We start from the raw sequence: 13964 nt of genomic DNA on the forward strand, positions 1-13964 counted from the left end.
TAATACCATTAACAATGGATGAGAAAATTGACAACATTTAGTGACACGTCTGAAAAACAGTTCACAAATGGCAGAAAATACTACATCCATGTCCCTTGCCTCTCTTGCTTTCATGGATATTCTTATTATAATTATTGGCCTTTTGAAACAAACAGTTAAGAATGAAATAATGCTCGCAGTTTGTGAGTTTGAGCCCCACATCAGGCTCACTACTGTCAGCCTGTCAGCGCAGACAGAGCCTGCTTCAGATCTTCTGTCCCCCTCATGTTCCTCCCCTGGTCGCGCTCTCCCAAAAAATAAATAAACATTTAAAAAAAGAGAGAATGAAATAATGAATCAGCTAAGTAACTAATTACTTTAGACAAAAAGACAATCTGAACACTATTTTAAATGGGTTATTATAGTAGTCTCTTAAATCTATTAATCAAATAGTAAATTCTATAAAGCTGCTTTAAATTTGTTCAAGAAGCAAATGAATAGCAAAGAAAAGGTAACTAAAATCTTAAAAGGACATAGTGCTTATAACCAAACAAATGGTAAAACACACAACAACAAAAATACTACTTATCTACATTGACTTAACTCAGCTACACTAATATGACAACCTGAAACTCATTTTGGAGTTTTAACCATAACCCATGAGGAAGAATATTTATGAAGAAATGACAATATCCTTTATTTACTTGCCTAAAAAACAGTATTTGAAAATTTCCCTACCTCACAAAATGGCCAAAACTCAAAAAAGATATTGAATTTTAGTATAAACATGTTTACTAGAAAGCAGAGTCCCCTTTATTTCCTCTTATATTTTTAATTAAGTTTTAAAATTAGTTTTCCATCTATCTACATGTATATAGTTAAAGAAAAAACAAACAAACCCAAAACCCAGAAAGGTATATATACACTAAGAGGTTTTATTCCAGGGCTATTCATATCTATCCTGTTCCCCTTTACCTCCTAGAAGTGATTACTTTAATTCACTGTTCTCCATCTAGTGTTTGTTTTTGTAAACTCAGGAAAATACACCTATAAATTCTTATATCCTCCTTTTCTTATATGAAAAGAAGTACACTAACTATACAGTTGACCTCTGAACAACACAGGTTGAACTGTATGAGTCTACTTATATGTGGATTTTTAAAAATAAATAGTATAGTACTTTAAGTGTGTTTTCTTATGACTTTCTTAATATCGTTTTCTTTCCTCTAACTTCCTTTACTGTACAAATATAGTATATAATACATATAACCTAAAAGTATGTGTTAATTGACTGTTTATGTCATCTGTTAGGCTTTCAGTCAATAATAAGCTATCAGTAACATTTTTGAGGAGTCTAAAGTAATACTCAAATTTTTGACTACATGGAGGGTTCGTGCCTGCATTGTTCAAGGGTACACTGTACATCGTTTTTAAATTTATAAACCAATATTTCATCAAAGAGTAAATATGCTGGGGACACCTGGGTAGCTCAGTCAGTTGAGCATCTAACTTTGGCTCAGGGCATGGCCTCACAGTTCGTGAGTTCAAGCCCCGCATTGGGCTTGCTGCAGTCATCTCAGAGCTCGCTTCGGGACCTTTTATCCCTCCCCTGATCATAATCTCTCTCTTGAAAATGAATAAACATCAAAAAAAAAAAAAAAGGTAAATATGCTGCAAACTTTATTTCAATACACATTTCTTCTGGGGCTTAGGCATGACTATAAAGAAAATCAACTTGCAGTAACAATTTAGAATATGAGTTCACAGTTCATGAAATGAGAAATGAAAAAGATTAACAAAAATAACTACAAATGTTATACATTTTAAAGACTGCTAAAGAGCTCTAAAACTGAATGATCTTGGCCTAAAATCATGCTCACCTAAACCATTCTCAAAGGAGGTAGGCACGGAGGTCAGGCTAAGACTGCCATACTATCCTCAAGACCTCTACTTACACATCCTTACCCTAGAGGTTCTAGTTCTACCCATTCTGCCTTTTTTTTTTTTTTAATTTTTTTTTATTTAAAAAAAAAATTTTTTTTTTCATGTTTATTCATTTTTTTGAGAGACAGAGAGTACGAGCAGGGGAGGGGCACAGAGAGGAGACACAGAGTCCGAGGCAGGCTCCAGGCTGTGAGCTGTCAGCACAGAGCCTGATGCGGGGCCTGAACTCACAAACCGTGAGATTATGACCTGAGCCGAAGTCAGCCGCTTAACCGACTGAGCCACCCAGGCGCCCCTGCCTTTTATTTTTTTTTAATTAAACTTCTAAGTTGTTCTCCTTATGTCCTCCAAGAAATCATTACATTTATGCCCCATATCCCTCAGCAGTTTACTTGTTTCTTAGTGGTTCAAAGAAAAAGGCTCCCTAGGGCACATGGGCAGCTCAGTCAGTTAAGCATCAGACTTTGACTCAGGTTATGACCTCAGGGTTCGTAAGTTCAAGCCCTGCATGGGGCTCTGCGCTGTCAGTGGAGAGCCTGCTTGGGATTCTTGCTCTCTCTGCCCATCCCACTCGCATTCTCTCTCTCAAAATAAATAAATAGACTTAAGAAAAAATACTTCCTAAGGCAGAAAAGAACAAAGATACTATTGCTCCTTCCAGTTTCAGAAATACTACTAGCAAACAGGGAGAAAGAAAAAAAAAAAAAAAAAAAAAAAGGAAAGAAAGAAAAGGTCAAAAATCACTGAATAGAGAAGAAAAACCATGGAAATGGTTAGAGTTACAGTAAACATATTTCTAATAACTGCACAAACAACTAACTGAATCACTTACTTGGCTAACACTTTAGTGTGAGTGTTGATGACATTCAAGGCTTCCTTGAAACTTCCATTTTGAATAAGGCATACCACTTTACAGTGTAGAGCAGTTACATCATCCTTGTTGATCTGCAGTACTAAGAAAAATTTTAGGAAAATAGTTTTAAAATCCATTCCCTTTTTACATTTTTACTAGATTTTCCCACCCACTGCCTCAAAAAGCAACATTTCCAATTTTACTGCAGCAACAATTAGTTGAAACATTAAAAAAAATGACTGATCATTTTTAACTTAAGAAGTGGCAATAAGGGGAGCACCTGGGTGGCTCAGTTAAGCGTGTAACTCTTGACTTTGGCTCAAGTCTATATCTCACGGTTTGGGAGTTCCAGCCCTACACTGGGTTCTGTGCTGACAGCGCAGAGCCTGCTTGGAGCTGTGTCTCCCTCTCTCTCTGCCCTTGATCTCTCAAAAATAAATAAAAATAAAAAATATTTTAAAAAGAAGTGGCAATAAGGACAGTTATAATTTAGTAAGATTTTCAAGGAGACAGATTCCCAAGATGCATGTAGCAAAAAAAAAAAAAAAAAAAACGAAAAAAGAAAAAGAATTAAGAAGCTATTTTCTCTGGCTTTTCCATCTTAGGACACAAGCTACATCTTACATATTTCATTAGTTCACAGAGAAAGTAAAAAAGTTCATGCAGAATTTGGCAGCAAATGACTTAGGCTTGAGTACAAGCGTGTCATTAATGTCTCGAGCTCTTGGGCAAATCATTTCACTGATAAATGTCAGTTTTCTGATCTGCAAAATGAGTATGAAAGTGTTACCCATTTACGAAATTATTAAGAAGATAAAATGAGAATATTTTAGAAAAATCTATAAGCTGTGAAGTACACAAATGCAACCTATTTTGCTAGCAATATTTCCAAAAACCATTCAAAATTTCCCTATTCATCTAAGACAACCAACCAAAAGGGGACAAGGAAGGACTTAGGGGCAAAGTTTCAAAGCTAAACAGCTGCTCAGTGTCAAAATGATCAGGATCACTCTCCTTGCCCCTGGGCAACAACAGGAACCTAATTCTGTGTAAAAATTAAAGAAAATTTTTACCAATTAAGAAAATATATATTGATAAATACACTGATAAACTTGATGATTAAATAATTCCTGCAAAATACTTACTATACTGCCACTGAATAGTATGGGTTGCAGGCCTAGCCAAAGGCTAACGTTAATTCAAAACAAGTTTAGTAATCAAAATAACTCTAATCAATAGCCAGTTTCCTTAATGTCTGATCACCAGAAGTGCACTGGAGGCACAATCACTTCTTTTCACATTAACAATAGGATATTACAAATTATTTACACAATCTTGTATGCTACTGACATAATTTGTATGTTATTACTGCTTTAAACAACCAAACCATGTGCTGGCAATCACTTTCCAAATCTCCCAAATATAGGTTGCATCTTCAGTAAAGAATTTAGCGTGACAGCATTACAAAGCCTGGCCATATTATAGTTACATAGTAAAGGATAAATGAATATAATACCTAAACCTCTCATGCAAGGCAACTGACTCGAAATTATCCGTTAGAGGGCAAAAAAAAAAAAAACCGAGGCCAAACTTTTCTTCCGACGTTATTTCAAATGTTGGTGCTTTTACACACACATTTTCTGATCTGATGACACTGGAGAGAGAGTCTATCGATGGGGGTGAGAGGCCTAACATCCGTATCAGTCCTTTTCCCTCTCCCCTGAGTCTGTACAGCGTCCACCTTGTCAGCACTAGCTTCTAAACTACGTGTCCCTTACAGGTTCCTCCCTCCGCTGCGGTCCAAGAAAACAAGCTCCCTCAGCAATACTGTCTTGATCACTCCGCTAAAAGGAAAGAGAAAAGGTGGCGATGTGGGCTATTTGCGAATTAAGGAGTAAAAACGTTAAGAGTCAAATAAGAAAACGGTTGGGAAGAAACGCATGGAGCGGCGGTCCCTTTAAATTCCACCCTCACTTCCCGCGATGGGTAAAGAGGGAAGTACACGTGGCTCCCAGCAACCCAGAACCAAGGGCTGGTCACTGAGGGGCTGCGACCCAAGCCCGCCCAGTGTTCCGGCTCTTGCAGAGGGCGGCGGGGTCTCCCCTCCCCGCGTCTAATTGGAGGGGGTCGCGCCGGAAGGAGGCCGCGTCCTCCCTCCGGCCTGAGCTCGCCCCGGCGCCCGCCCCGACACTTACTTTTGTTGACGGTCTTAAGAGCGCGCGTGAAGTCACCGTTCTGGCCGTAACGGTTCACTTCACTCCAGAGGGCAGGCACCGAAACCCCCCCGCCGCCGCCGCTCGCCATCTTGAACGAGACACGGAGCTGGGCGGGCCGACCTCTACCCCGGAAGAGGATCTCTGAGGTGGCCAAGCGGAGGAGGAAGCTGGTAGTTGCTTAGCGTTTCGGAGTCGGAAGCGCACTCATCCGTGAGTCAGCATCGGAGGCCGAGATCTTATAGGAATTTGCCTGGATACAGTCGATGCACCTTACCTGAAACCGGTCTGAAGAAACTAGGGTCGGACCACGGAAGTGGGTTCAGAACGGGTTCACCAAACAGTTTTGGTTCAAAGCAGTACGCGGTTCCGGGGCTACCGCTGCCGGCGAAGCAGCACCCTGGTCCCACGAGGCGGAGCTGAGTGACGGCCTACGGAAGATAAATAAAAGGTCTGTAGGGTGGTAATATACTAGCTAGAAACCATAGGAAGTCCTTTGAAGGAGAGGGGGAGAGAGACGGTTCTCTTTGCTGCTGGATAATATTTCATAAAGGAATTGTACTTGAAAAGGATCTTGAAAGATTAGGAAAACCTGGGGTTGGGTCTGGGTAGAGGTCTGGCAGAGAAGCGAATATAAGGAAAGGCACAAAAGAAAAAAACAAAACTTCCAAGTACGAAGCACGTTTGATGAAAACCTCTTGGCTGCCCTTTGGGCTCCAGTTCAGGAACAGTCGGCAATAAGGCCAAAGGATAATGTGTTTTGGGGTGAGAATGCCTAGATTGAGTTCCTGGCTCTGCGACTCACTATAAATGCCTGTGAACAAGTTATGTATGAGTCCCAGTTTTCCTGACTGTAAGGTAAGGAAAACATTATTCTAGTGATAAAAGATACTTCATGCACCTCAAGTAATACATAGATATAGACAGGTTTAGAGTTTTTGTAAGAACTTAAATACCAGGATGTATTTGAATGTCAGAACAGAGTACCTATTGAGTACTCTTGAGAATGACAGGACAGTGTATTGAACACCGCTGCAGACTCAAATGTTGTCAAAATCCTAACTCCTGCCACTTCACGTCTCTTCTCTTTCTTGTCATCCTGTTTTCATCTTTCAATATTTCTGTATCCTGGTTCCAGGTTAAAAAAAGTTACTTCTTTGGGGTGCCTGGGGGACCCAATTGGTAAAACGTGGGACTTTGGCTCAGGTTATGATGTCACAGTCCCTGAGTTCGAGCCCTGCATTGGGCTCTGTGGGCTCTGTGCTGACAGCTGTGAGCCTGGGATCTGCTTGGGATTCTGCACCTCCTCTTCGCTCTGCCCCTCCCCTGCTTACACTCTGTCTCTTTCAAAAATAAATTAACATTAAAAAAAAATAGGGGCACTTGGGTGGCTCAGTTGGCTAGGCATCCGACTTTGGCTCAGGGCATGATCTTGTGGTTCATGAGTTCAAGCCCCACTTTGGCTCTGTGCTGACAGCTCGGAGCCTGGAGCCTGCACCAGATATTCTTTCTCTCTTTCTCTCTCTCTCTCTCTCTCTCTCTCTCTCTCTCTCTCTCTCTCTCTCTCTCTCTGCCCCTCCCCTGCTCGTGCTCTATCTCCCAAAAATAAATACTAAAAAAAAATTAAGGGCATCCTGGGTGGCTCAGTCGGTTAAGCGTCTGGCTTTGCTCAGGTCATGATCTCGCATTCGTGGATTCCACACATTGGACTCTGTGCTGACAACTCAGAGCCTGGAGTCTGCTTTGGATGCTGTGTCTCGCTCTCTCTCCCTGCCCCCTCCCCTGCTCATGCTCTGTCTTTCAGAGAATAAATGTTAAAAAAAATTTAAAAAAAAATTTTTTTTTTTAGTTACTTCTTTGACCTTGCAGACTAGGCAACATTCCTCATTACTCTCTAATGTAGCTCTTAGCTTCTGAACACCCATCATCTAAGGCCTATCTCTTTATATAGACTGTCATTTCCATGAGGCCAGGGGCCCTATTTACCCTTATTCACTGAAGTATCCTTAGGCTCTAGCACACTGCCTGGCACATAGTTGGTACTCAACTTTTTTAACTGAATGAGTTTTTGCTTATGTTAACCCCTAATCTGAGTTCCTTCAGGGCAGAAAGTATGTCCAGCTCATGGTTGTGTCCATTGGTATTTGGCACATTTCATGTCTGGTCAATATAGCACAATGTAAAAGCAGAACTATTGGTCTAGTGAACTAGTTCAGGAGGATATAGTCTTTGTAAATTAGTAAAAATCATGGAAAGAGTTGTGGACTTTCAGTGACTGGAACTGTACCAGATTTTAAGCTAATTATGCCTAGATTTCATGGGGTTAGGCGAGTTTCAGATGACGTCTGATATGCCCAAGATTTTGTGTGAACTTTTCTGAGAAAAGGTTTTGTAGCTCTCATCAGTCTCCAAAGGTGTTTTTTATACAACAGCCCCACCCACCAAAGGTTAAGAACCTTTGGTACCTTAGGGGTGATTCTCTAACTTCTTAGAACATTGACTTTGCAAAAGGGTTCACAATTTTGGTTTCTGCATCAGTCTGATCTCATATACTATGTAGCTTCCAGAAATTCCTCAGAATTCTATGAATTCCTAGGTTTCTGTTTCTTTTGTAATTTTAATGGGGTTTCATGGCAAACAGGATATAAATATATGGATTTTGTCTGCCATTTTTGAGGCAAGTCTTCCAAACCAGAGTGATATTTTAAAGCATTTATGTGATGCCATTCTCCTACCCTCAGGATGAAATCCAAAAGCCTATCATGTAAGGAAGGTCCTTTATAATACAGCTTGCTACCTCCCCAACCCACATAGGTCTTCTGTTACTCCCTAGTCCCGTTGCATGTTACACTCTAACATTTGGTTACGTGTAGTTCCAGGTTGCCATACCTATGGGAATTTGCACATTTATCCATTTCAAATACTACTGAATGCTTCATATGTGCTGGTATTTGGCATTCTGCTACTAGTTGGCTAGGTATACAATTAACAACAAAAAGACAATCAATCCAGTGTACTCATGGAATGTATTTTCTAATTGGGAGAGATATATACAATGTCCAGTGGTAATCAATTTAATGAAGAAAGTTAAGAGGGATTAAGAATAGTGTGGGGAGTTAAGAATCCTTCCTAAGAGTCCTTCCTTTTCACTCACAACATATACTTGTTCTTTAAATCCCCTCCTCCTTTGTGTGCTCAGAATCTCTGCTCCTTTCCTCCAGGTTAAGATGATGTAGTGCTTTGAAATTGTCCTTGGAAGACCCCAAGATTGAGGGCAGAAAATGGATCTTGTTCATTGTTGCATCTCCAGGATCTTGCACATAATCAGTACTCAAAACCTTATTTTCGCACTAATGGATTTAGCCATTTGTGATTCCTGAGCAACTTCCATATACAATATCTTGTCATTTTATCCACTCTGTGAAGTAGGCAGAAAAGATTTTAGCCCGACTTTACAAATGAGAAGTGAAGCTCAAAGTGATGTGCCCAAGAAAATCCTTTTATTTCCATTCTATTTTCACTGTACCACAATGCTAGATGAACAACTCCATGCCAAGTAATTTGAGGTTGTGGTGAGTTAAATGCAAAAAAAGTGCCATTAAAACATTTTCACCGGCTTCCCAAGAACTGCTGGGCTGAAGATGGACTGTGGATAAGCCACATTATTATGCTAATTCCCTGCCCTTTCCCTTATTTTTAGAAATGAAATCAGCTGAACAGAATATTAAATTCAAGGTAATTAAAAAATAAATTCAAGGTAATTTTCATGGTGAATTTGTTTCACTCATCTACAATATGCCAAAGGAATGTTACATATTCATGTGTCAGGATATACTTTACATATGTTGACTCCTTTAATTCTGTTAACATTATGAGGGAGGTAGTATTAGTCTCATTTTACATTTGAAGCAGTTGAGGCGTTAACATTTAATTTACTGAAGGTCACATCATCCCTCACCTGGATAATAAATAGTCCCTTAACTTGCTTATCCACACACTAGCCAGAGAACTTTAAAAACATGTTAAATGTCATGTTATGCCCCTGCTCAAACCTTCCAGTGTTTTTTCCTTTCACACTTCAATGTGGCCTGCAGGCCCCAAGTGATCTAGCCTTTGCTTACAATCATCTTCCATTCTTACCTTTGCTCACCAGAGCTCCAGCAACAGTGGCATGTGTTTGCAGGTGGTCAAAATGGCCAAGCTGTTTTACTTCCTGTTTAGTAAGTGATTTTCCCCACCTTTTTGCATGACTTGCTCTTGTACATCATTGCTCTGCTCTACTCAGAAGAGCCTTCCTCTTATTCCCAGCACTGTCCTATCACCTTGGTTAGTCTTCATATGCACTTATACTTTCCTAAGGCTACCTGATCTTTCATGGTTTGTAGTCCCCAATAAGATTTTTGTGACAGTGGGGGTCTTGTTTCTATTTACTGCTGCTTTCTTAGGGCTTAGAATTAAACCAGGCAAAACATGTATTTCATGAATAGATGAATTAATAAAGTTTCACACAAGAACTTATCTTTGTCTTTTATTTGGCTACAGTGTTTTCATTTCAGAAGGCATTAAAGCAACAGCAACTATAACATGATTTTATGATACAAAGTTTAAGTACTACATGACTTGGAGAAATTTTTCTTCTTTTTATATTTACCTACAAGCCCACAGAAAGTACAAACACCTAAAGATGGCAAACCAGGTAAATTTGTGTAAGTTAATTTAGGTAACAGTTAAAAATACTTTCAAGTAAGAACTTTAGTACTAATGTAACAACACTACTGAGGATATATATATATATATATTTTTTTTTTTTTCTATGAAGCTAGTAGTGAAGTGGATAATGACCATTAAAAATGGTCAGTCCTGGGCACCTGCGTGGCTCAGTTGGTTAAGCACCTGACGCTTGACTTCAGCTCAGGTCATGATCTTGCGGTTCCTGAGTTCAAGCTGCACACTGGGCTCTGTGCTGGAGCCTTGCGGAGCCTGCTTGGGATTCTGTCTCCCTCTATCTGTGTCCCTCCACTGCTTGCTATCTCTTTACCAAATAAAAATTAAAAGAAAAAAAGAAAAAAAAAAAGGTCAGTTCTATCCACTAGTCTAAATATTTGAATTTTTTTTCATGTACTACACAAAAACAGATGAAGTTTTTGCTAGGTAGGGATAGAAGAGTTGAAACTACAGCCAATGACTATTCAGAAGCAACAAAGCTAAAGTTTAAAGATGTTGAAATTGTATCTTTTTAATTGTCCTTGTGAACATAAAAGAATGAAGCAGAACATGGTTTTTATAATTCTCCCATCTCTAGCAGACAGGCATAGCACATGGCAATGTGAGGAAGGAAATAAAGTATAAGATTCTATCCTCTCCTCTATTGGAGCTTCCAACCCAACAAAGAACTACTTGTAGCCATTGTAGCTAGAAGGGATTTGGAAAGGTTTCACAGAGCGTGAAGATGAAGCTCTAGTAACTAACAAATTTTAATAACAATAGATTTTAATAGCTCATTCTAAGAACTTAAGGTTCTTAGAGATTAAAGATTAAGGTTTTTAATCTCATAGATTGACAGTTGAAAAATTATGGAAAGCGAGTTCCCTTGATGAGTTTCATTAGTAATTCTTAAACTACAGACCATGGATAGGCTTCAAGGGAACACCAAAAACCAATGAAATCTGTTGGTAAATTGTGTGTGCAATCTCTAATCTCTACGGGCAGAGTCAATGGCATTCATTTTCAAAGGAACCTAAACTGCAAAAGAGATTGTAAATTTATGTTGTAAGTCCTAGACAACTTCAAAACACTGAGAATGGAGACCTTCTAGATCAGCCTAATAATGCAGAATTTGACCTCCACTTGAAGCTTTTGTACAGATGATGGGTAAACAGGGTTAATTAAAAACTTGGTAATAAGTGAGATGCTAATATAAGAGAAAAACATCAAGTATGAAATAACACTTCTGATTTGGAGCAGTGAGTGTAGCCAGAGTTAACAGGCTGGGTAGAAGATGAACTAAGTTTAAAGCATTCAGACAGAAATACAAGACTACAAACACAGCGCCAGCAATCAGTAATACTGGTTTTAGCTTAAGGAGTTACTCCAATGATTACTTATAAATAATGGAGAGACTGTGTAGGAAACATCAATACTTAAGGGGAAAGAATAATGTAAGAAAAACTTAAGGACTGAGGTTGGAGGATCTTGGTGTCTAGTCAAGAAAGAAGTGGCTTAGGTCAATCATACCCTGCCCCACAGAAACCAGGTAAAAGAAATGATATGAGATGATAGCTTGTTAACAGCTGAGAGGGAGGTGAAAAGGTATAGACAGTATAAGCCCATTGCAAGGGTCTTATCCAGATTTGATCTGTAGCAGAGATCAATATTTTTAAAGAAAGTTTATTTTGAGAGTGAGAAAGAAGGAGGGAGGGAGGGAGGGAGGGAAGGAAGATGGAGAATGAGTGGGGGAGGGGTAGAGTAAGAGAATCTTAAGCAGGCCCCCTCCCAGGGTTGAGCCTGATGCAGGGCTCAATCTCATGACTGAGTTCATGTCCCAACCTGAAATCAAGAGTCGGAGGCTAACGAACTAAGCCAGCCAGGCATCCCAGAGATTCTTAACATTTTTGAAGATGCAGGTCTTTTGGATAAAAACTATGGTTGCCCCATTTTTATAAATGTGAACATATGTGTAAAATTTTACCTGGAAGTTTAAGGGGTTCATGGACATTCAGATTAAAGTTTAGTGATCTATAAAAAGTACTCAGGACTGCACAACCTAACAGTGACTTCCAAATATGGCTTACAGATTGATGATGAACTATAACACCTCTCAGTAACAACTGCTCTCTTAGAGGTGAATCTCACTGGGTACCCTGCTCAGACTTCCGTTGTAAGAAAGAAACTACTTAATGGTTATCAACTAGGAGATTCCAGTTTTCAAAAATGACATTAGGCTGAGGATTGTTAGTTTGGCTAAAACATGTATTATCAGAATTAAAAGAATTTTAGGATCACAGAGGCACCCATAATAGCTAAGTAAATCTTTCATTTGGAATGGCAAAGGTGATTCACACTATACTTTTTTTTTTCCATGGGGAATTGCCCTAACACCCAGCAGAGAAGTTCTCAGAAAAGTCCCCTTTCCATGGCTTCCACAGTATCCCTTTATCTTACTTAGTCTTTCCTACCCCTAACACCCATCTCAGCTTTTCTTAAGAAAGCAAAAACAAAACAAAGCAGCATCTCTGTCTACAGCTAAATACACATCTATTCTGAGATACTGACTGCAAATAAAACAACATGCCCTTAGGATTTTGTAAAGATCATAATGTAAAAGAGGACTGACTATATTTTTCTCTAATCACTCTAAGATACAGGCATTTTAACTTTCTAAAACTTATGGGTTGAGATTCAGAAGGTCAAGTAGTAACTTTAGAGCTCGACAATAGGACATTATTAGCATTTAAGAAATATATCCGATTGTTATCTACCTAACGATGACCATACAATAGCTAAAGAGATTTTAAAAGTATTCTTACAGTAATTTCACTTCCTCTAAAGAAATGCTAATAATTATGTCCATATAGTCTACTAACCCATGAATCTAGAAAAGCATTTATTCACTAGTAAATTGTTTTCTCTGATTTAAAAAATTTTGATTTTTTTTTTTCTGAAGCTAAACAAGAAATGTAGTTTTTCTCCTAAAAGCAAACAAACAAACAAAAAAACCCCCAAAACAATGATGTTCTTATAAACTGCCCTCTCGGATTTTCTTGTCAGCCTGTTTCAAGGAAATCCATGTGTTCAATGTATTTGCTCGCAGTTTGGCCCATACCAAATGGTTGTTTAATCCAAATATCTGAGCAGCAAACTGAGCTGATCCTTCTGGGGACAGTATGGTTGAACAGCCAAGACCTAATGGTTCAAAACGGAAAAGACAGAAAATTGAGCTGTCAATAATGAAAACACCATTAGTAAACTATTTTTTTAGAGTAATCTCTACACCCAACACGGGACTCAAACTCACGACCCTGAGATCAAGAGTCACATGTTCTACCAACTGAACCAACCAGGCCCCCCTAGTAAACTATTTTACACTCAGAGAAGTCCTGTTAACCAAAGACCATAAAAAGCTACTGTATCATCCTTGTCTAAAGTAGGATCTGCAGGAGTTTCTATCTCTACTACTAGAGTGGTAAAGTAGATTATAAGAGGATAATAATTTTGTACCATGAAAAGCTATTTTATATACAGTGTCTATCACTCTTTCACTGAATCCAACTATAAAGAAATGCACCTTTTCGAAAGTTATTTTCACATACAATAAACTTTTAAATCCCTGGTGAAAGACAATAGAAATAAAACAAAGATCAAGTAGACAGAAGCACCTGTTCTTAGACAAACTTGAAGTGTGTTAATCTTTTTGATAATTTTCTAGGTGCTACTTTTGTCTTTGCAATTGAACTATTCTAAATCTTTAAGCAATAACAAGTCCAAACAAAGAATAATTTTACCAAATATCAGGTTACAAGTAAATTCAATATTAACAAGATCTAAAAGACAGTATAGTAAGAAAGTAACTTCCTTGTGGGGGGCAAATGTTTGCTCAGGCAGAGTTTCTTGGGGTGGTACTATTATCTCTGTGTCACTCAAGTTAAGTACTAACTAGCTTATAGATCCCAAAGCTCCATTCCCTAATATTCTTGGAATTCATCAGGCTCTTTGACTTCCACTACCCCCAGTAAGAATAAAGTAAAAATCACACAATTTATTAGTTTGTATTAATAAACCAATTTGTGTAGCTCCATCACTTACTATGTGACAGCTATCACGTTAATTTTAGTGTCCTTATCTATTAAGATGGGAATGATAACTAGTGGTTACCTTATGTGAGGATTCAACAAGTGAATACAGATAAAGTGCTTGAAGCAGTGCCTGGCATCTAGTACTCAATGAATGTCAACTGTTAGTAGTAGTAGTATTCTAGG

At 38.7% G+C, this 13964-nt stretch overlaps 3 protein-coding genes across 7 annotated transcripts in view; 1 reads left to right on the forward strand and 2 right to left on the reverse strand.

Annotated features, from left to right (window-relative positions):
• The window catches only part of SRP72 (signal recognition particle 72), a 29291-nt gene extending 24185 nt beyond the window's left edge, over positions 1-5106 (reverse strand). Inside the window, exons 1-2 of one of the 2 annotated variants that reach the window (XM_007075865.3) lie at positions 4972-5106; positions 2756-2876 (exon numbers count right to left, since the gene is read on the reverse strand). In XM_007075865.3, coding sequence (XP_007075927.1) covers positions 2756-2876; positions 4972-5080 — 230 coding nt within the window. In that variant the 5' untranslated portion in view covers positions 5081-5106. Of the gene's footprint in view, positions 1-2755; positions 2877-4292; positions 4856-4971 lie in introns of those variants that run through there. The other variant, XM_042984470.1, reaches the window with a different exon arrangement.
• Positions 4962-13964, forward strand: part of PPAT (phosphoribosyl pyrophosphate amidotransferase) — a 68241-nt gene continuing 59238 nt past the window's right edge. The window contains exon 1 of the mRNA XM_042984472.1: positions 4962-5440. The gene's annotated coding sequence lies outside the window, so the exon portion shown is untranslated. The remainder of the gene's footprint in view (positions 5441-13964) is intronic.
• The window catches only part of PAICS (phosphoribosylaminoimidazole carboxylase and phosphoribosylaminoimidazolesuccinocarboxamide synthase), a 49678-nt gene continuing 47247 nt past the window's right edge, over positions 11534-13964 (reverse strand). For all 4 annotated transcript variants that reach the window (XM_042984474.1, XM_015534729.2, XM_015534728.2 and 1 more), the window contains one exon: positions 11534-12891. In XM_042984474.1, the coding sequence (XP_042840408.1) occupies positions 12725-12891 (167 nt within the window). In that variant the 3' untranslated portion in view covers positions 11534-12724. The remainder of the gene's footprint in view (positions 12892-13964) is intronic.

This window comes from Panthera tigris, chromosome B1 (genome assembly GCF_018350195.1).
Source record: "Panthera tigris isolate Pti1 chromosome B1, P.tigris_Pti1_mat1.1, whole genome shotgun sequence".
NCBI lineage: Eukaryota > Metazoa > Chordata > Mammalia > Carnivora > Felidae > Panthera > Panthera tigris.